At 37.7% G+C, this 24013-nt stretch overlaps 1 protein-coding gene across 2 annotated transcripts in view; it reads left to right on the forward strand.

The window, feature by feature from the left end:
- Nucleotides 1-24013, forward strand: part of GMDS (GDP-mannose 4,6-dehydratase) — a 389475-nt gene that overhangs the window by 160434 nt on the left and 205028 nt on the right. For both annotated transcript variants that reach the window (XM_048939102.1, XM_048939103.1), the window contains exon 7: nt 8738-8865. In XM_048939102.1, coding sequence (XP_048795059.1) covers nt 8738-8865 — 128 coding nt within the window. The remainder of the gene's footprint in view (nt 1-8737; nt 8866-24013) is intronic.

A 24013-nucleotide genomic window follows, 5' to 3' on the forward strand; every position in this document is an offset into this window, starting at 1 on the left:
GTTAGGTTTGCAGGTTTTCTTTAAGGTTTTGGGTGTTCTTTCTGCATAATTACTTTGAAGTGCATTTCAAGGAGATTTGTTGTTAAAATACTGCTTTTGAAGATTGTCATTTTGGTTTTATCCAAGACCATGACTTCTCGTGTTGTCCTGCTCTGTTCTCAGCACCCTACTTGTTCCTGTGTAGAAACAGAGCTGAGGAAATTGAGACAGCTGGGGCAGATAGAGTGAGCTGAAAGCACCGAGAGCCTTTCTGGTATTGCTAGTAGCACATGAGATTGACTGCACTCTGCCTATCACATCTTGAAGAGTATTTTGGATTCATGTGCCAGAGCCATCTGTTCACTTGTTGAGTCTGTTTTGAGGCTGAAAGCTTATCTGTAGTTGGAGCAGCAACTCATCCTCATAATGGTAATGGCAGACAATCAGTTGATTTATAGAGGGAATTCTTGGGATCATCAGCAATGTGAGAGATGTACTTCTCATAGCACCCAAGCTGAGAATCCAATTACTCATAACACAGAAGATGGAAGGAAATGTAGTGCCTTGCATTGTATGTGCCCTGTTCTAGTACTAGAAAAAACTGTGCTTCCTGTATTTGCAGAAGCCAAGATTTCTCTTTCTCCTCCTCTCCAGCTCTCCCTAGTCCCTTGTTACTCCTTAGTGAGCTCTTTGCCTCTAGATCCTTCCAACTCTCCAGTGATAAGAGTTCAAGCATTTCAGGGCCCTGTCTTGGCTGCTCCAGGACTCCTGGAGCAAAGGGTGGTTTATGACAACTGAGATGCATTTACTAAATAATGTACTAAGGGCTTCCCATGGGGTGCCTTGAAGATTAGCACTGTCACAAAGCTGTTCAGAAGAAAGTTCTTAAGAAAGAAAGAAAGGTTGAACAATTGAGCTCAAAAAGGAAGTACATGGATTTAGGAACACCTTGATTTTATGTAAGAAAGAAGATACATAAGTACTGACTCAGCAAAGTTGCATGCCACTGTGACTGTTTTTAAGGCTAGCTCTTTTTACACTCTCTTTTGTCTTTAGTAGAAGTGCATGAAAGATGAAATTAAATGAAATTACACATTTTACACTCAAAAATTTGCACATTAAAAATTGGCACTAATGAGGTTGTATAGAAGGACACAGAAGACCTGTGCAAAGTCTTGATCATACAGTGACCTACCACAAACTAATGTCCTAGCCACCTGGAGAGACTGAGGGACCAACCAGACGTAGTCCCTCAAAGGTCAGAAGGTCTGAGAAACTCTATTAGTCAGTCATGTGTCACCAGGTAGGATGAAAAGCCTTGCTTGCTTGTTCTCAAGGGAGTGCTAGAGTGAAGGCTGAATGTCTCAGCTTGAGCCATCAAACAGCACTTTTCTTGACATGCTACTAGTTGCTGGGCCACAGACGTCCAAACTTCTCTAGTTATTTAACAAGCTGAGTTAGAGTCCGCTTTTGTGCTCATTGCCTTAGACTGCATGATATTTCTACTTTGTACAAATGCCAGATTTTTCTTTTGATTGCAACCATTTCTTGCTATTGCAGCCCTAGATCAGCAAAGCATATGCTTAACTCCAATTGTTTATGCATACCTAAACAGTATAAAGAGGCTGTGCTGATGGGCAAGCACATTTGTGCTAACCCACAGCTCATGCATGCAAGAACTCATCTAACTGCAGCATCTTGTATTTATTGCTTTAATTCAAAAATATCTCATGCACAATTTAAAAAATACATCTTAAGTGAGTGTTGAACAAATCAGAGTGGCTAAATACTTTTGCTTTTGTTTCAAAAAACAGGGTATAGGAACTGTGTTTAAGAAATCAAAGGGAATAGTTTGGAGCAAAAGGTTAAGTTTTCTGTAAGCGAAACGCTGCTCTGTTTATGTAAGTGCCATTAAGAGCATAAACTTGGGAACAGGAATAACACTTTTACATATTGTTTTCAGTATTAATGTTTGGTTTTTCCTTTATAAGAATCTTTGATGCCTCACCTTTTCCTGTTCGGTGTACAGTTCCTGAAGGGAAAATATTTTAATTTAAGAAAAATTATATAGAGGAAATATACTAAAATAACAGTTCTGTGTCCAGCTATTATTGCAGGTTTGTCGGTGTGTCCTTTTAACAAGACCATCAGATAGATCCAGTGTGTGTATTTAGTCCTGAATAAGATCATTTTTAATGTGAAATCTAATAGCAGCAGTCTATCAGTCTTAACAGACTGACTGTTAATTAAATGTTTGTGGGTTTGTTGTTATTGTTTTTTTTGCAGCGACATTAGAGAACTGCTGTTGTATATTCATTGAAATCATCCTGTCATTGTTCTGTACAGAGGTGGAAATGTGTATCTATTTGTATGCAAAACAGTTGTGAGAGATTTTAAAGCTGTGCTGACAAATCCCAGTGTGGATGGTTAGCTGCACTAAATCACTAAGGAATGTAGATTGCTGTGGTGAGACCTAGTGGCAAACAGCACTTCTGATTCCTAGTTTTCATGGCCACTGGTACATCTGTTGCCCCATTTCCATGCCTCTCTGTTACAGTGCTGCTAGTTGTCCCTTCAGGTAGGCTTCATGCTATCTTTCTTTCCCCCAGGAAAAAGGAAAGTCGTCTTTCTACATTCCCTCCCCATTTCTATACTTTGTCATTCCTCACAAAGTGTCTCCCACTCTCACTTTCCCCTCCAATTAGGAAAACTGTTGATTTCAGTTGCCTCTGTGCCAAGTTCACATGAGCTGTTGTGCTCATCAATCCAAATGTCTTCAGTATGCTCTTATGTTGGAAGAACAGGGTGTATGCCATGCCATTATTTTGTCACCTTCCTGCTGCTGATTTATCTTACCTGTGCACGTTTACCTATCTGCTTCAATCTCCTATAAGCATGCTAAAAAAAAAAAAAAAAGTGCACTTGCCATTGTGAAAGGGCTTCTAGTTGAAAAAGGATGGTGCAAATGGGAAATAGGGCCAAACAGATTTTTTTTTCCTTAAATTAGCATACTTTGCTTTTGGCATTGGAAAGTTAAAATTGTCTATTGAAATGTTATTTAAGTGGATGTCTTTGTTATTTAATTGAATGAGTACCATTTTATTGACGTAACACATTTTAATGGAATACTAAATTGGAATCCTTTGATAAGGAGGAAGAATTTTCTCTCGTGTTGCTGTACAGTTGCTTTCAATTTGCGATCTGTTAATTTTATTGTTACGTGATTAATTCCTGGGGGACAGATAAAAAATACCTTGTAGAAAGAGGCCTATTGATAATTAAATTATAAGTAAATATAAGTAAATTATTCTTACCTATTCAGAGATCCACATGTTTATTGGAAGACAGTTAGCATTACATAAACTGAAAATGTGTCAGATACTCTACTCTTTATATATGTATTATAAATATAAGAAACCTACTATTATAAGATATTACTACAGTTTTAAGGGATGGAGAAGGAGATTCGAGACATTATGATGAAGCATATTTCCAGCTATGCTATATAGGATTAAAATGTAAGGATTAAAGCACTGTATCTCACTATTGTTTCAGGAAATAAAATGACTTATTACTCAGGTCAGGAAGATGTTTCCCATGCAGTACATGAGTTTACTATGAGTTACTTATGAATCATTTTGCCCTCATTTCACATATATTTCGTTTTGCAGAAATCTGATTGTGGACTTTTTGGCAAGCTCATCCCAACGTAGCCATATTCAAGTGTGAAATTAGTAGGATAGTATGCAGATCTGGAAAGGAAAAAATCACCATTAGAATTGATGTTTCCTTTGTTTCCAAACAGGGATGTTTCTAATTTGTGTATTTTTTATTATGAGAAGAACAACTTGCTATTGTAAAATGAGAGATGATTAACAATTCAAAGGCTTTTGTTTGTGTCTAACATGTATTAAGCAGCTGCTTTATCAGTTGTTTCAATTAAGATACAGTTGAAAATTCCATTTAAATCTCTCAAACTGGAAGCTTCAAAGATGTGTAACTTGATTTTTTGTCTGGCTTACATTAACATAACTCCACTGACTTTGGAGTTTTTGTGCTGATTTTCATCAGTATAAGCTAATGGAGACTCTGGATTTCTTTCCCCAGAAAAACTGGGAAAACTTCTAATAGAATGGAAATTATGAGCAGCATGGATTTTCAGGCAATCAAGTTATTTTAATTATCTCATTAAATGTATCATTGACAACATATATGCTAAAAGATATATGCTCCCCTGGGTTAGAAGCACTGGGTACACAGTGTTTGAACATGTTGGACTTCCACTAGAATTTATGACAGAACTGTAGAATCTGAGAGGGGTGAAAAATCCCCCTTTTCTTGTGCCAGCATTTTTAAAGACAGAAAACTTTTTGTCATATTTCATGCAAAACAGAAAAAGTTGTTATGGAAACTCAAATAGAACAGTACTGCATCTCAGCTGATTAAAGTTGCTGTTGAACAATATTACATTGTCTGTTATCTGTGATGTGAATTAAGATGGATATTTCTTCAGTGAGATATAACTAGTTTTATACAGGGACAGCAATCTTTCTAAGACCATTATTCACCATGTGTTGACTTTCATCTGTAGCTTTGAGAGATTGGAAAATAATGGTTGTTGGAAAAACAAACAAAAACAGTTTCTATAACAGAAGCTCATCACACTGCTTCGTCTGTTTCGTTACTTGCTATAAACCCATGAATCTTGATAAAAACACCAATTTGCTGATAATGCAGGAAGGGCTGATGAAAACAATGGGGTGCACTGTTTTTTTCTCTCAGGGTATCCAACTTTGAAACTGTAGGTATATTGAGAGTGTACAACCTGAAGCATTGGTTTTACGTGTTTTTCCAGTTTTTGAAACCATGTCTTTGCCAGGTATATGCAGCATCCTTCTCAGAGGGATGAGCTGCCCTGAACCAGGTGGCCAAGCAGGCAACAGGCCTGGATCGCAGAGCTCAAGCTATTGGTTTGTACTTCCTATTGCAATATTGTTCCTGTAATCATTTTCTGTCTGGGTATGTGTTGTACAGATCAGGTCTTCCTAATGAGGATTCCTTGTTTAGAATGGTGACTAAGGTAAACAGAGTTATAAATCAGGCCTTATGGTTTCTGTTGGAATGCTGATGATCTCAGAGGGAGGGCTTGGGTTTTCAAAACAAATCTGAACTAATGCCCAGGGCTGAAAGTGCTGTTAAAATCATGAAAATTCAGGTTTAAGGCCTTTTTTTAAAATGTAAACTCTTGAAAGGCAGTCCTCAACCAAGGAACTGCTGAAATATGAGGACTTGCCAAAGAAACTCTTGCCATGTCTGGCCAGACCTCTGCTGTGACACTACAGTATTTCCAGCACTGTTGGTGTTGGTAGTAACATGAAAGCACATGGTTTGGCCCGTAGTGGTTTGCAAGTGTTGTCTGCCTAGATAACTAGGATAGCTACACAAGACAGTCAGTGCATGCATAGCCCTTCTGATGGAGTAAGAATGACTCTTGGTCTCTAGGACAGTGTAGGATAGTGAGCTCCCTGAACAACACCACCCTCACATATTATGAATAAGTGAGTAAGTCAAAATGCATCGTGCATTTAATAGAGATTCTTCTCTCCACATTCATTCCACTGGGCAAGCAGAGAGGTGTGTTTTCCAAAGCCTCTTAGAGCTGAAGAAGCAGTACAAAGCTAGGAGACAAATGTAGGACTCTGACCTCTCTCTCTTCCCTACCAGCCAAAGCTGGTTTTTATGCAATATGGTGATGCTGGTAGCATTAAGAATGTAGGCCTTACACAGCTGCAATAGCTAATGGCCTTGTAGCTGATGCACCCTCTATACCTGATGAAATTCAACCTTAAGGATGGAGTGTTTGACATAGCAGCAGCTCTGCTGATACTCTTACCTGTACTAGCTTTCTGTTCTGTGGAGGAAAACGTTTGTGTAGTTTCAATATTAAAATTAAATCTTCAATATCTCCTGAGGAAGAGAGATGTTAATACAAAGATTTGTCTTCAGTTATATAAAGATAACTGTAGAAATCCACATAGATCTTTCAATAGAATCATTCCCAAACCATTCCCATCTTGCCAAAGGAAGACTTTATAGCCTGATTGCAAGAAGAGGGCTTTTTGGTGGAAATGCTGACACAGCCTTAACTATTTTGTATGACTCCAGTGGACGTCGGCTAAATTTCTAGTTACGACATGCATTTAATGGCATGTGATCAAACATGAAATGTAATAGGATATTTTAAGATACTGTGTTTGAAGAGAATCGGTATTTAAACTTAGTTTATGAACCATGTCATTTAAATGCTCTTGGAATGTGCCATTCAGTCCTTGGTTACATAAGAAAAGTTCTGATCACGTTTTACAAAATGAACAGTAGAATAATTTTCTTCTACAACTTCAATGCTGAAGCATTTCCAAGAACCTTTACTAGAGTCTTGGTGGTAAATAAAGGTTTTCATTCATTACTCTGGTGCATTTGGAGGTGTATTCTGACTTTTCTTTTAAGATCTTTAAGGACAGTTTCTCTTCAGTTATTGGTGACTGCTTTGTGCCAGATGAATCTTTTTCCCTTTGCAATATTTTTTACACTTTCCTACACTTCAAGTTAAGTTGGTTGTATCATCCTCACACACACTCGTTACCTGTTATGCTTCTTTTTTGTACTAAGAAAGTATAAAAAATGGAAACTGATGTTCATTATTTGTGGAGGTTGACAGTGAAACTCGCTCTAATGCAGATGATGATTAGAACTCTCACTGCTTTTACTGCAAATGGGAATGAAGTGTTGAAAGCTGCTGGTTTGCTTGTTAATCAGTTGCAGCCTGGAACATAAGACCGTGTACTTCACCCATTGAAAAATCTCTCTTCCAATTGTTATTCACAGAATAATAATAAAAACTGAAATTATGTCATTGCAGAAGGTTAAGAATTTCAGAGCTCTCCTGAATATGTTTATGTGATAGATTGAATCTGTGTTATATAAATTAGTAATAATCTGTATAAAGATTACTCTGATAACTTAAAATAAAATAAAATAAAATAAAATAAAATCATTGGAGAAGTGCCAGTCAGGCTAACCAGAGAGATTCTCTCACCCAGAATTCCACTCCCGCTGCAAACCTGTCGAACCAGGAACTGAGGAAACGCACTTTGCTTTCAGAAATTGAAATAGCAGAATTGTAGTGCTGGTCCTGTGGTTTGCATTGGTTTATCTTTGGTATAATTGTGTTTCTCCTGCTGAGAAGAATGGCCTAGGCTTTTATCTTGCCAGTTTGACCAATTTTTGAGAAGCGTTGATTTAATAAAGACTCCCAAGTGTATTTTTATTAGTGAACTTTTGCAAATCACTCTTATTTTGTAAAATTTCTTTTTATATAAGTGGGGTTTTTTTTTTGTTTTTTTTTTTTCAAGGAATGTGGAAATTATATGATTTTAATCCTTCAAAAAACAAGCAAAAAACTGTGATATATTCTAAGTATCTGATGACAGTGATTGAATTGACAGTCTTGACAACTGACAAAATTAAAATTCTGTATTAACCCTATGATAAGCTCTGAATTATTTACCTGTGTCGTTTAATATTGTGCTTAAAAGTGCACTTTTTTTTATTTGTTTGACAGTGAAGTGATACAAAAGGAACTGTAATGCTCTAGACATGAAAGGAACAATTCTCATTATGTAGTAATTCTGCAGCAGCCTAACAGTTGTTTGACAATAAATAGAAAATATTCAGATGCACATTTCAAATGTTCTGTAATGAAAAAACTACCATACGTGCCTTAAATGTACAAGCTGCACTACTTTGTGCTTTTAAAATTTGTTACGAGCATTTTACAAGTTTCTCTAACTTTCCTGCTCTCCAGTTGGATGTGGTATCATCTGTCATCACTCAATCATATTTTTTTAGCTATTAAAAAGGCATGTAATTTTAATTTTTGTGGCCCATTAGTATTCAGATGCCATTGGCCTTGTTTAGCCTATATTCATCATCTACATTTAAGTTTGTCTGCTTTTCAGGAAACTGCTGACTGCATTCTAAAGCAACAGCAGTCATAATCTAAAAATGAGGATACAAATTTAATTAAAAGCAAGTATTTTTTAAAACAAATCAGTTTCAGTCGTGAGCATAAATGGGCGCATTTTTCCAATGAAATATAGCAAACAAAATACTGAAGTCTGATAAAATATAATGTACAGCCTTCAGTTGAAAAAGGTGAGATCACAGTTTTATAATGTCAATGAAAATAGGAAGAGAGAATCCCAAATTATTAGAAATACAGAGTATGTTTAACCTTCGCTGTTTTTTAATATGCTTTTTAAAAAAATTAGTAAGCTAATATGTTTAGATGCCTTTAAAAAATAAAACGGAAGAAATTAAATGGCAACAAAAAAACCCAAGGGTGGCCTAAGATGTCTGTCTTCTTTATGTAACCTTTTGCATTTTGTGTTTAAGTACTGACATTCCAGATGATTTTCTTTGGCTTTATGCCTGGACTGAACACTGAGGCAGCAAATTAGGAATGCTTAGAAGTCCCACAAAGAAAGATGTTTGCTGTGAAAGTGAAGCTAATGTGACACTTGCACTGGAAGCTTCTCAGCCTGCTCAAACAATAAATGATGGCATGGGACTAGGTGGTATGGGAGGAATGAATGGAGAATGAAGGAGAATGAAATGAGCAGAGCTGCTAGGTGTTTCTTGTAGCCAATCTGCCACTGTGACTATGTGATGCTGATGCTCCCTTTTATTTCTATTCCAGGAGCTAATTTTGTTACTCGAAAAATTAGCCGATCAGTGGCAAAGATTCACCTCGGACAGATGGATTCTTTCAGCCTGGGCAATCTGGATGCTAAGAGAGACTGGGGCCATGCCAGGGACTACGTTGAGGTAAGCTGTGGGCCAGATGCCTTGTTCTGAATCATCTTTGTGGGGAGGATAACTCTTATTGCTGTAACTTCACTTCGTGAGCCACAGAGGACTTACAGGATTTTTTTGCCTATGAAGACTTGCTAACTTTGTGTTGTTCTTGATTTCAGACTAGGGAGTTTAGTAGCATAAGTCTACCCCAGGCATGACCTGAACAGAAAAATAAATCTTTGGGTTTACATTCCTTTACTGAATTCCATGGGGGAAGGGACCAACAATAACCTGGTTCTATTTTGGAGCATTTCTTCTACTGTTTTCACAATTTGTATGACCAATATTAAGACTACAGCAATATGCAAACTGACCTGAAGTCACAGATTGGATGGATTGGTGGAGGGGGTTGGTGGCCTTTGTTATATATAATGTGGGAAGAATGATGTTGATATTAATGATCAAAAGCGATATTAATGATCAAAATGATCTGGTTATACCTAAAAAAGAAGCATCGCAACGTAGTTGTGATCTCAGTTCTGCCATGTATGCCTGCATCCAGCCTTTTAAGTGTTTTCGTAGTCAGGAGTTGTTTCTAATTTTATTCTGTGCATCTACTTAAGCAGACAAACAAACAATACCCCTGTATTGTATGACAAGGAGACATGAATGACCGTGTAGGAAATATTGTTTTTTTCCCCAGGAGGCTTTTGTCCCCATTTTGGTGCTTAAAGATTTCCTGTGGTCATTGGTCTATTTCTGTCTTTTAATAATGCCTTGCTGGGAAACCGGATCTGGCTTCACCATTCATTGATGTAGCTTAAAAAAAATGACAACAGTTTTGTTTTTCTGTTTTTACAAAGTATGAAGTATTTCAGTAGGACAAAAAGAAAACCTGATCTGGGGTTTTATTGTAATTTGGGATTTGAAAGATAAAGTAAATGTTGAGCTCCCAAATCTTGTTTGCGGTCAAAAAAACCCAACAACAACAAAACAAGGAAATGAAATGATGATGCCACAATATACACTTTTGCTCTGGGTGATATAAAAAAAGTAAACACGAAAGGAGTTGTGCTAAGTAAGCTAAAAGGAGATTTTTGGCAGCTGGCTATGAAGTTGCCTTTTGATTCTGTGCTGCATTTATATGTAAGATGGTACATATTGTGCCACGTGTACTAAGAGAATGACAAATATCCTCATTCTGCCTCCATGCAAATTGCTTTATATTTGTGACTTCAACATTAGTTGAAGTAGTAATCTAGTAAACCATCTCAATCATCTTTCTATTGATAAAGCTATAACAGAGTGTTCACAAAAACATTTACCAAGGCTCAGCTGAAAGGAAGAAACAGATGAGCGAAATAAAATGATTAGTTGCAATTATGTCAATATGATTTACTAAATGCATAAGATATTCCATAAATAATTTGGCTGTCTCATTTAAAGGCAGCTTGCACCAAATCATAAACTGTGGGATGAATTCTGATGTCTTCTTTTATATGGGAAATTTGGAATAAGTCTCCTGTGCATAATGGGTCAGGCCCTTGTCCTGTTTCCAAAACTTCAAAAACAAAAAGAAAATGAGAGCAAGTCTATCCAGAAACATGGCTTTGGCCTCCAGAAGGAACACAGTTGTCTGAGGTCTACAACACGAACACATGTTTGTTGTGTAAGTAGCATTCCAGACCTTTCAGTTAACATGTTTTGGGCCTGTCCCAAAATCTTTTGGAAGAATTCCTCACTAAAATATAGTTCATCTTGAGCATTTCTCTTCCCAGAGATGCCCCTTCGGATAATGGGAGAGCTATTATCAATTCTCTAATTCCCCAAATATCATGGAAATGTGATTACAGACAGCCTTCTAATGGCTAAAAGAGAGTAACTTTAAACTGGAAATAAACAATTATTTGAGGCTTTAATGGGCTGGAAAGTAGGGCTTAGAGATTTAACATTGTTCAAATAAATACATAGTATGTTAGCAAGCATAATCGTATTTACAAGCATTTGGGGAGCTTCCTTAAGCATATGGCTGAACACATAGGGATATATCTTATCCTCTCCATATGTACTTTTAAATCCCATTGATATTAATACAAGTAACATATGTGCATATAGACTAGACCATGTACAATCCTTCCTTTCTCATTATTTCCTTAGTAGGGATAATAATAAAACCATAAATACATTCCTTTTTGTTGTTTTATAAAACATTATGGGTCAATTCCTGATCCCATGAAAGTTGATGACCAAACTCTCATTGACGTTGTGGAGAGATTGTATCCTGTATGTATTGGAGAGGAGAAAGTCTGGTGGTTACAAAGCACCACCAGGAGTTGAGTCATAAACATTGGTTTATATTAGGAGGGAAGAGTTGGAATATGTGTTTGATTAGGTTTATGAGCTGGGACTGCTATATTCAGCAACTGAGAGTGAGGTACAGTGGCACTGTGCTGCTGAATAAAAATAGGGAAGTGTAACTCACTCAGAAGAAAGGTTTTGGTCAGTATTTGAAAAGAGGGAAATAGAACTGAGTAGACGGCGAACGTTTTGGAGTGGTTATTAGTTTTGTCCTAACGTTCTGTTAGTAAATGTTAACATTTCTGAAGATATTACTGCAGTCTCTTACTTCCTCTTTCTCCACTTCTACTTAACTGTGATACAGCACGAGTCTCAAGGGATGGATCAGTGGATCAAGCACAGATGATCAATGCCACTGATTTGGAAGAGGAAAAACAATGTATCAGCACTTATGATCTATGAATCTTCTGAGTGCTATTTTGTTTTGTGAGAGTGATTCCTACCTTTTCTTTGTTGCAGAAAGTTCTAGTAAACCATCTGCTAGGTATTTTCAAATACTAGTATAACAACAAGCCTCAAGTCTGACTCATTTTTGTGCCTTTGGTAACACACGAGGCATACGCTTTTCCTCAGACATTCTCCCAGGGGTCTTCTTTCAAATAGGTACAGATTCTTACAAGTGTTTAACTTGGATCATTTAAAAAAATGTACATTGATCTGTTGCTGGTTGTTTTTTGTTTGATTTCCTACATGCTAAATAGTCCTTAAGGTACGTATGCAACGGAAGTGTTGTTGCTGGAGAAGCTACAGACACATTTCTTTCTGAGGTTGTAAGGGGTTATCCAACAAATAGGATATAGTCTCATTGGAAGGTCGTTCTGGGAAAAGAGCACGTTCATTTTCATTAGAATAAGGCTTTTCTTTCCCCTTCAGTCTCTTCCTTATCACTTAGTAAGGTTGCCTTCTGCCATTGCGTTGCCCACAACTTTGTTGTCCAGAGAGCAGAAATATGATGAAGATAACTGCTTCCCTGGTGCAGTTTTAGTTGTGTCTGCTCCAAACAAATTATGAATATATTGAACCAATATATGCTCATTAATTATTTTGGAACGTCATCGATGTAGTGCTGATGAATGCTATAGAAAAGCCTATCAGTATGTATTTTACAGAAGTATTAAAAAAAAAAAAGTCGAAGGTAACAACTTTTATAGCCTTCAAGCATTGATCCAGATAAAAAATACTTCTTTTCAATAGAAATCGGGCAGTGTTTCAAGCAGTAATTGCAGAGGACTCATGGTTGGCCGCTGTTCAGTTAATTATAGGTCTATTCTAATGCTCTAAATTAAGTATAGTCTTAAATTCATTGTGAAATCAGGGAACACTTGATATTCTAAATATATGGCTTTCATTAATTTATATTAACTAACCTTTAAATTAATTTACATTAAGTAACTAATTGCAATTAATAGTAATCAATTAACATTAACTAACCTTTCCAACTTTTTTATAGTTTTTACTTGTACTTCTGTTTGTGATTAAAATGCACAAGAGAATGCACAGTCATTTTTACTTCTTGGGCCATTTTGTGCATGTTTAAATTGAGACTGTAAAATCTAGTCATATGAACTGTGATGTCTTCTGTGTTCAAATCTCCAGCTGGCATCACCCAGTTGCTTTTTCACAGTTCTTTCATTCACTTCTAATAGGTAGAAGCTGACCTTCGGCACAGCTGTTATCATTATCTGTTATGGGGAATCCCTTGTATGTTTGTTGGTGCACTCAGAGATAAAAATTCATGCACAAAAGTAAAGTAAAATTTTCAGTGGTTCTTTCTGGCAAGGGAAAATCAAAGTAGACTGCTGGCCAAGGTAATTTTAGTTCTGTTTTGTTGTTTTCTTGGCATGTTAAGGATGTGTCATTTTTTGCAATACATGTCACCTTAGACTGTTGAAACTGGCAGTCCTATTTAATATGCCCAGCAGAATACTTGCAACAGTCTTGCTCTGTTTTGGGTTGTTGGTCTCATGAAAGGAAAGTCAGTTATGTCTGTGTTCATAACTACCCCATACCTCATGTACTTGTGAGATTGGCTCATGAGTTGAAAGGCATGCTTTTTTTTTATTCAGATATTTTACCCTTTTGTTATGGACCAAAGGAAAAAATATATTTTTCTTCTTACTACTTAGCTTTTATAGTAACAGATAATCACTTCTAACAGAAGTGAAGAGATAATATTAAACCTGCTGTGTTTTCCATTGCTGGACTTCTTTGTTTGTGAATGTGAGGGGTAAATAAAGATTCATGTTATCAGAGATATTTTATGTATTTCAAAATGAGCACACTTTATTTCCATCAACTTGTTTGAACTGGGATAATTAATAGCTCTTTTAATTGAAATCAATCTTAAAATGATATCCAGTCTGCTCTGATTGATGTGACGATCCACTGCACTGATAATCTTATCACCTCCATCTAGGTGAAGTAATGGTGAGATCACTCATAAAATTCTTCACAAATACTTGCTGAAGCACCATCTTTTGTAGAGGCATAGATATCAGAAGCAATGACTATTCCACCTTGTTGTTTGTTTTTTATTAACAACTCATAGGCCTCTGGGCTTAGTTATGAACTTCACTGGTAGACTGAAGACTTGAAGCATTTTTTTCCAAGGCTCTTGCTGAGTGGTACCAAATGAACTATTGCAAATGATAAGCAAATAGTGAAGCTATCCTCAGTGTATGTTTCTTCTCCATTGCCTCATGCAAATAGAGAGTTGATATTTAAATTATGATTTTTCAGTTAGAGAATGATTCAATACTAGCAAAATGTAGGTATATTTCTCAAATATCTCCTTTCAGATTTTCCTAATATATGATAGTGAAAGTTTTGCTTGATGTCTATAAAATAATGCTACTATTAATTCTGCTGTGTAAGAGAAAATTCAAACGTGCCACGCACATAAGCATGCATGCTCACAGCCCATATGCATATGTATGTGTGCAGGTGTGTGTAAATGTGTGAACGCATGTGTGTTTCTCTAAATGGATGATTTTCTATTTCCAACTATGTATTTTGTAGAAATATTTCTATCCATGTATTTCAGGGTTTCTCTTCAGGTTTGATATGATTGCTAGGACTTTAGAACCATTTTCCCTTTTTACTTTCCAGAAGTGATTTTTGTGAGGGCAGTATAACTGTAAAAAGACTTTTTTCTTATTTACATGAATTTTCCTCTAGCTTTCTTTTTCACCACTTTTATGTTTGACCTATTAGTGTTTTTAGGCTTTGCAAAGCCTAAAATGTGCTCTCTTCAGCAAAACCATCTGGTTTTGTTTCCTGTGCCTCAACAATGATATGTGTATTATTATCAGGGCCACCCCTGTGGTTTTCTAAGTGGTCTTGTTTGAGTGGTGGTCTTACAATTCAATTGGAGTGATTGAAAGGTTAGACTAAGGCTTCTTTCAAGTATAAGGTTTCCATAAATTATGTATTGTTGTCAAATTTTTGGGGCTGGCCTATTATGCCATTGTTAGCTTGAGTGCAACATCTCCTTGAATAACAAACTAAAGTAGTCCTCCTGACAAGTTCCTCTTTTGTGGCACGCTGTTCTTGTAGACAAACAAATTAAGGCATTTTTCAAAGTAACTTTAAATTCATGCTGTGTTACTATGGTTTGAATTTTCCACCATGGCTGGCAACCTTTTTAAAAAATGGGGTGTTCCATTTCTGGACAGTCTCATAGTGGTTTTCATTTGGGGCAAATGCAGCTGAGACTGTGGGGAAGAGGTGAATACCACAATGGAGTTGGGATTACCCAGGCCAGGGAGCAAGGACACCACGCAGACGTCTCAGCCTGCTGCTGCACCTCGAGGGAAACCACTGTCCCACTGCTGGGTGGAGCGAGCTCACTGGGAAATCAGTGTGCACAAGGTTCAACAGGAAAGCTCTCACAAAAGCTCTCTTGAGTGTATGTAAATCATGAGCATTTGTGGTTGGTTTGTGTTTTTTTTTTTTATTTTTTACAGAAACTTTCTTGTCTACACTAATTGTATGAATTCAGCATGTTTGGGGCAAATTTCACAGCAGCGTTCACATAAACATCCCTACTCCTCCTCATACAAAGTTTTAAATTCTCATTTGTAAAGCAAGGAAACACTGAATTCATGGAGAAGTAAATTATTGTGGTTTATGGGTTTATGGGAGAGTTCATACAAATGAAGCTGATTCACTTCAATTGAGATCTCTCCATTCTTTCTTTCCTCTTTCTCCTGTTATGGATGGGGAAAAAAGTCAAAAATAGAAAAATAAGAAGGTGTGTCTACCTTTGAGCTTAAGTTTTTTTTAATTCAATCAGGTGGTATTTGGCAACATTTTAAAGAACTGAAAGCAGCATCTTTTATTGGGAAATGCTTGGCAACACCAAGAGCAGGTACTGCTACCAGCCCCACCTTTATAATCCAGGTAATTTATTAACTAATCTGTGATTTTCAGATTTATTTGAATCTTAGAACAATGCACCACGTTGAGAAAGCTATGTAGCGTAGTTGGTTTTAATTTTAATAGGGGGGAAAAATCCCTTAAAACGGATCATTAAAATGTAATGAGGACATTTTTAAAACCCTATAATGGTTGAATTTACCCTGGAAGTCCAAAATAGTTAATGGCATTGTTATGTCTGTGTGGTAACATCCTCACTCCGCTGTAATTGCTTTCATTTGAAATGTAGCCAGTAAAAAAAAAATTGTGGGCACTGAATTCCCAGAACCAAAGATTGCAGCTCTCCAAAAATTTCAAGTCATTCCGCTGAAAGAAATATTTCAGACAATAACTTAAAATGTCAGGGCTCACTTTTATTGTGCTCTAACTGTTAATATTCTATATATTATTAAAAACATCGGTTATCAGCAGAGTGATTACGCTTTCCGTATCTGAGTATGGAAAAGAAACAGGATTTTTTGTTGTTGGTTGAGTGGGAAACATTCCCCAAACCCACAGGGTGCTCTTAATATGCCACTTTTAGTTTTAGCAGAAGTACTTGAATTTTCGCTGTAGGTGTTTTTGGTTGAAGTCTTGACCTTACAACCAGCATTAATGGTCCAAAGATAGAGCAGCTGAACTTTCCTGTCAGCCTTCTATGGCTGACATTAGTCTTCCCAAGGGAAGGCTGACTTGGTTACCAGGTTAGGCATGCGAGGAAAGCTTAGTGCTGTCGAGTGCATGACTCCTCTCTCTTCCTCTGAAAACCCAAGTGATTTCTACAACAGAAACAATTGTTTGTTTCCTCAGGAGTATGAAGAATGATGCATTTGCAAAAGTAGAAGAGCAGCAGCCTTAGCGTTTTCTTCTTCCTTGTCCCCAGTCAGTAAAGCAGTGTAACTGGGATTTGCCTGCAGCTCTGGAAGAGGAGAATTAACTGAACAGTGTTTCCCTGAAATTATCCAGGGCCTGCAGCTTATGAGAGAGCTGTGCAAAGCAGCTGGGACATCCCTCAAATGCTCTCAGCTCCTTCCTGCACTCGGATGCTCAGTGGTGCTGCAAAGCCCAGCAGCTGCCTTCACCAGCAGGGTAGCTCCTGCTGCCAGAGAGCTCAGTGGCAGTTTCATTGCTTTTAGCAAAATCTGAATGTTTTATTTAACAAAACCAAGGTTGGTGGGCCAGATATCTGTTTTCAACATCTTCTGTTGTGCAGTAGGATTAAAGGATTACTGGTAGTGGATTTGAGGAAGCAAAATTAGGAGAGAGCTCAATCCTCTTCTGCTGATAGGAAACGTTACCTGTCTGCAGGGAAAAATTGTAATGGCTGGTGAGATTTTTGGTTGGTTTTGTTTTGCCTGGCTTACTTTCTCTGGTTTAACAGTACAAGTAGGACAGGGCAAATTGAATCATTTGAAACCTCAAAGAACTGTGACCTCCAACTAGGAACCTCTGCTCTGAGCATTGGTGGAGGCTGCTGTGTCCCTAGAAGGGCTGGAATCATTCAACCAACTTCTTGTTGCACTGATGTTACTAACAGTTCTGCTATAAAATGAACTGACACCATTATGGAAGATATGTTTGCTCTCAAAGTTTGCTTATAATAGCAAGTGTTGTACTTTTTAGATGCTGATATTTCAAGATACTTCAAGTTGTGTTGTTATTTCTTGATCTACAAATGAGTTCAATTTTTTTTTTAGTCTCAAAAGACGTTTTCTTTTTCCATGCATATTCTGGACAGATTTCTTTAAGACATGACAAATTGCATCAGAAGGCCATTATCTCTTAATTTTACCTTAACCTCTAACAGGTGAGATGTTACTGTACACTGTAACTCTTCATCAAGATGACCCTCATGCTATATATAATACCAGGCATACATGTTGCTTTTGACATTATGAAGAGTTGTTCCAAATCATACAATCGTGCTGTACTGTGCCTTATTTTACAAGAAAAAGCAATGCTTTGTGCTGCTAATGCTATGTTTTCTCTCCATGTGATACAGGCATACTTTCCCTCTCACCATTAATTTATTCTGCTGCTCTTATTTCCTTACTTTTCCATATCTGGTAGCAAATTCTTTTTTTCTCTGAGGTGTTTTAAATTCAAGGAACATAAGGTTTTTAATATATCATACTCATTTTAAACGGTAAATAATTGACACAGAAAAAATATGTGAGTTCCTTTTTTGTTTTATTGCCAATATTATTATTGATATCCTAGGTAGATGTATATTAAAACTTCTACCAATTGAAAACTGTTCGTTTCCCTGACGAGTTAGTCTCAGTTTATTGGAAAGTGGCACAAGGCACAAGAGAGGATGACCATTGCATGACAGATGTGTGTGCATATATGGCAGATCTCTCTTCCAACATGCATAAGTGCTGGGTTGAGTGCTGAGTACCATGCCTGGTAGCACCGTAGACCTCTGTTTGCTGGCAAGCTGCTTAGAGTAGTCAGGCTTTAATATGGACCACAGCTGGGGAATTACCCCTGCTCCTTTCTAGGTACATCCCATGTACTTGTTTTTGATGTTTTATTTTGGCCTGTGGTAGCTTGTAAAGCTTTCCAGTGACTTCTGTGCTACAACGGTGGTGTACACCACTGGAATGTGGCCTTCTGAATCAGTCGTGCTGGTAGCAGAAATCTCTGATTTGCAAGGACGAGCCTGCTACAGAGCAGGGCCCAGCAGTATGCTGTTCCTGGGATGAGAGCTTGGAACATGAAGGAGCTTGCCTTCTGAGACACTTTCCCACACTAACTGCAGTATCTGTTGCCTGATCTCCAGATTATTTCTGTCTTTCTGAAGCAATTCAGGAGCAGGCGAGTATCAATTAAAAACCATTGTTGCTTGAAGGCTTGTGCAAGTTCGTATGGTCCAAGCATGCTTAATGACAGACTTCATGTAATGTGTAGAATTCTAGTGGAGTTTTACAAATGTAGGTATTAAAGCATTTTCAAAAGCAGTCTATTTGATCCAGAAGACAGCAGGAAAGGGTGAGAGCATATGCTTCAAGTTTGCCATCAGGGACCCACAGTCACCAGGAGTAAACTTCCATGAGGACTGCAGAGCTGTGTCCCCTCCTTACCCTCCTGGCAAACCTGAAGACCAAGCATGCTGCAAGCCAACTGCAGAAACTGGTCTGGAGTGAAAGCTTGTGCTAACAATATGATTATTGACTTCAGTGGGACTGACTTCATCCATTGCATCGAACATTTATACACGGGGAGGAGGAGGTTGGCAGACGAGAAAAGAGGCTCTGTGCCCACACACATTTACACAGTACACCTGTGATAGGGACAGCCACAATTTGGCTCTAAAAGTGACCTCAAGCAACATTAAAATTCCATTTAACGTGTTACCAATGTAAACAGGAAGCGCAATAAAGCGTTTTCACCTGGCCCACTCTGTGCCAGTTTTCAGCCTCAAGTATGACAGAATGATGAAATTGCTGCACAACTGCCCACTCTTTGTAATTAAGCAAATTACACTTTCCTCAAAGAAGGCTTTTTTGTTGCTGATTTCCATAAGGTCACATCTAGAGAAGGGCAGCGTAAAACCAACAGGCACATGTGTAAAAGTGTAGCTGGCTGAAGAACAAGTTAGAGTAAAAAGTCCACCCAAAATTAAGTTACATTAATCATCATTGTTACCACATTCGTTTTTGGAATGATTTTTTTTTTTTTTAAAGTGTTAAATAGTAATAGAATTGTGCACGTCATTTGCCTTTAAAATACACTATACAGTGAAGAAAAAAAAAAAGCCTCAGTTACTTGGTTTTATTTATTCATAAGAGGTTTCTAAACAAATTGTGTAATGAAATTGCATACTGACGATAGGCATTTAGTTACACTGATTTGTAGCAGTCGGATCATTTAAATACAATGTGTGATAAATATTTCAAGTTAGGGGAAAAAATCCAAATTCTGAAAGCACTATTTTAAGAAGGGCTTGAATAGTTGTTTATGCTCTTTAGTTGCTTGTAAAACAGTTGACTCCTGCACGAGTTGATAGTTTTATTAGTAGTATCTTGAAGTGATCCTTTTTGCCTAGATATGGGTTTTCACTGGGGTACTGGTTCGTATAAAGTCTGTTTCACAGAAATAGTCCACTAACATGTCACTACAAATTTTGGCTGTGTTAGTATTAGAAAGTCCTGCTGGAGTTTACACTGTTATTACACTTTCTTGGAGGGAAAAATAACACAAACTTTTCTATTTCACAAAGGGAGATAAAAACTGGAAAATAAAACTGCCTGTAAACAAGAATAAAATAGCAGTGTTCAGGCACAGGATGAAAGCTTGCATCTGGAATCCCACCCAGAACCAACTTTGCAGCAGCCAGAAGAAGAATGGTCTGGCAGAGCAAAGCAAATTTGTTCTCAGAAGAAACATAGCTGAAGCTGCATCCATGTGTCAGGGGACAATGCAGGATGAGGTTTAAGACCCTAGTTGATTAGGGAGCACTGTGGTCTTATCACATGCTCTTGCACTCCCTTGGGGCAAAGCAAACCATAGCTTGCTATTGGGCTTTTATTGTGCCTGTGGAAGGAAACTGAAATTCTCCAGACAAATTTCGTTGAGGCACAAAATTAGAACACACACACACACGAAAAAAAAGCAAATATTTACACTTGGTTTTGACAATTTATTTTCATGTGGAATTGAGAGATGCTAACGAAGGATGTGCTCAGTAGAAAGCTTTGACTTGAGAATTGCTTTTAACTGTAATTTGATTTTAATTTCTGGTTCTGCAGAAGCCCATTTACTAGCATATGAATACTTGACAATTCTGCAAAATGGCTTATTTTGTACTGGTCATAGAGACCCAGTTCAGAAAGTCTCTGTGCACACTCAGTAGGGGTGCAAGACAGTGAACACAAGTTCTCTGTGTGTAGCCCACCAGAAAAAACAGGCCTACCAGCTACCACTGTTAAAATAACTGCATCTTTTTAAAAGATAATAAAACTAGTCAATGTAGCATAGACCAAACTGAGAACACCAAGGTAATCTCTGCCAGCTAGCAGAAGCCCCAGGTGACTATCAGCCATGATTTTGGTAGACATTTATACCAGATATAACTCCGAAAATTAAAAATGAATACATGATGAACACATCAGGTTTGATGGTTTCAAAAAATAATCAATGTATTATATTTATTCCTGACCTGTAACCTTTTCTGCTCTATGACACAGATGCCTTGAAGCAAGCCTGCATATGCATGTGTTGCTAGTCCTTCCATCTTGTGTTGTGGAGAATGACAAGAGTACAGTGCTTTGTCCTCCCCGGCTTTGCATGGGAACTGTGGAGCATCTGAGGTGTTACTGAAATTTTAATAGAAGTGGGTGCCAAGTCTGTAACAAAAACATCCTTTTTTGCTAGAGGTTCATTGGCCACTGGAGCCTAACAGGTGTCAACAAATAAAAAGTGTCAGTTTGTTTAGACTAAAATTTTTTTTTGCTTTTTAGTTGCTGAAAACTCACTCTTAACTTTATTGTGATGCTGCTGTAAATCCTCTAGTTCCCATAGTCAGATGGGAAAAAGTATATAAAAATCAGTTGGTAGAAAGTATGAGAGGGAGAAATCAAGAGTACTTGAATTTTTTAACAAGAAAAAACTTAAATTACTTGCTTTCCTTTGAGTTTCCAAGATTTTGAGTTTCTTTACCTGTTACATGCCATTATTAACCAGAAGAGCTACTGTTGCATTTAGAATGAGCACACCAAGCCATCTGTCCAACCAAATTTGAATTAAAACAAATCAACAAAATGAAGAGGCCCTGAGCAAGAAAATATGCCTGCCCAGAGAAACATTAAACTTTTAAACATAGACAGTCTGGATTTGTTATTTAGTAGCTTGTGTAATTATAATGTTTGTTGCTTTATTTAGCTGGACAGTTTGGCTCTGGCTACCTTTGTTCTCAGCATACAGAAGATTTGGCACATTGCATACAATGAATGGTGCAACCAGAGAGGGGAGACCTGCAGAGGACATCCTCCCAAGGCGGATTGGCAGGCAATAGCAGAACATCCTTTTCATTGAAAGCAGCTCATCAGGAAAAGCACTGGTCCTGCTTCTCTGTATTGAGCTGAATGCAGATGAGAGACATGATTAACACTAATGAGTGACAGGGGATTTATTGTTTACCTAGAGATAAGGTATGGGCTTCCTTTGTTGGCACTTTCTGCCAAGTAGTTTGATCCTCGTTCACTAAGCCTTCTATTACATGTTGTTGCTTTTTTGGGCAGCCATGGTTGTTGCTTTAAGTGATTTCTTCCACTAAAATCTTTTCATCACTTGGGCTTTTTTATTTTATTTTTATTGCAAATTGTCTAAGCTGTTTGTCATTTGTGCCAAGGAAGTCTGGAGGTCCTTTACATGCATCACATGTTTCTGCATCCAACAGTGCTTTTTCTGTTCAATGCTTGCCCTCCTCCCCAAAGCTGAAATAAATCAAAGTAGGTTGAGACTCAGTCGCAATAAATCAAGACCTGTCCAAAACTGGAGCCTGCCCAGTCAAAATGTCATAGCTTGGCTTTCACTGAGGATTAATTAAAGGCCTGATATAAAGCCCAGATGTGCTACAGAAGAGTAGCAAACTGCCTGCTGGTGGCTATACTAAAAACCAAGTCTCCCCATGAATCTGCCCACCCAAGAACATGGAGGAGGATAAGGCTGAGGAAAGGGAAGAAGGGAGGGGAGGGAAGAAATAAACTGAATCAAGCTTGATTTTATAGCTTCTACGCTGGCAGAAAACAAGACAAGCTTTATGCTAGAGCACCTCTGAAAAAATACAAAGCAGACATGTGTATATTTCTAACAGCAGCAGAGAACATAATTGTTAAAGTGTTCGGCATTAATTGGGAGTGGGAGAAAGCTAACACAGCAAGTGAACTTTTGCACTTTTTATGGTTAAAAAAAAAAAGCTTAAAAATATATTAAGTGGTATGCCCAGTGTCCGAGCTTGCTCAGTGCCTGTTTTATACTAAAATCCTGAAAGTTATCTTGATTAAAATGGTTTAGCTGAAGATTCCTGAGGCTCTGGCAGGGACAGATACAGAAGTATGCATGCATTTAAATTCAATATGTTTGAATACAAATACATGAAATATACATAAATTACCTGGTGCTTACATTATGGCCTTCGTAGAACTCCAACTTTACAGAATCACAGAATGGCTGAGGTTTAAAGGAACCTCTGGAGATCATCTAATACAATCTCTAGAGCATCACAGCATCACACAATGTTTCAGTGTTTAAATGAATAGTGTGCACAGACTGAATACTTCTTAAAAAGTTCCAAGTGCTGAAAGAGTACTACAGCTTAATTGAGACTCTCTCTCTTTTGCAGGCACAGAGCTACAAGTTTTTGCAAAAAGAAATTTTCAAGATAATAGTATCTGTTTAGATTGAAGTTAAATACCTTCCTTGAATAACATTAATTCAACAATAGCTGCCCTGTTTTCTGTTTCTTTACATTTATCAAGTCTTGAATATACATACATGCTCCAATGAGATGTGGTGTTAAAATTTCCTAAAACTGAACAATTGGTTCTGGAATGGCAGAAGTGATCTTCAGGGCTGCCTGGACCTGTGTGCTCTTTTGATGGATATGTAGTGATTCCACTGCTTGTAAAGCAGTCGGCTGTGAAAGCATAGATACTCCTTGGCGTGGGATATTCCTATGTATATCTATGTATATACTGATGTATATTCATATGTATCTATTTATATATTTTCTGTGAGACCAAGCTGTTAGTCATATGAATAACTCAGTGATACCCTTTTTGAGACATGAAAATCTTTCTAGTCTCTCCTCCACCTAGAATAAATGAAAGTCAGCTTTGAAAGATGAAAGGGGTGATGAAGGTCTTATTTCTGTAAATTGTGAACCAAAAGTATACAGTTTTTCATTAAGGCCCTGAGAAGGATTGATGAAAACTGGGATTTGAGGGATGTTTGGTGGGAGGTTTCAAGGTCCTTCTCTCTCTGTGTCTTGTCCTTGTTGCATGTGGTAAATGCACGTCTGTACCAACTTGGCAAAGCAGACCAGGGCAAGCCCTGGCTATAATAGTGGATATAACATTGGATGGCTAGCGGGTGACAAGTTTTGCTCTTTAGCAGTCTGTTCTTTGTGCAGTGAGGGGAAAGCCTATGATCTATATACATTTCCTCTTGAGTGACAAGGTGTTTCAGGGAAACTTGCAATGCTTTCTTATCAGTATATGCTACTTTATAGGTCACTGAACGACTGTTTACACTTGGTTGCCTCATGCGTGGTCACCAGAGGAGGACTTCAAGCCACCTTCAAAGCTCCGTTTGACATCCTAGATTTCTGGCAGTGCCTTCGTGTTCTCTTCTTGCTAGTGAACCATTCTCCATTTCCCACTCTGCTCTGTGCTGTGCA

Source organism: Lagopus muta, chromosome 3 (assembly GCF_023343835.1).
Source record: "Lagopus muta isolate bLagMut1 chromosome 3, bLagMut1 primary, whole genome shotgun sequence".
In the NCBI taxonomy this organism is placed as follows: Eukaryota; Metazoa; Chordata; class Aves; order Galliformes; family Phasianidae; genus Lagopus; species Lagopus muta.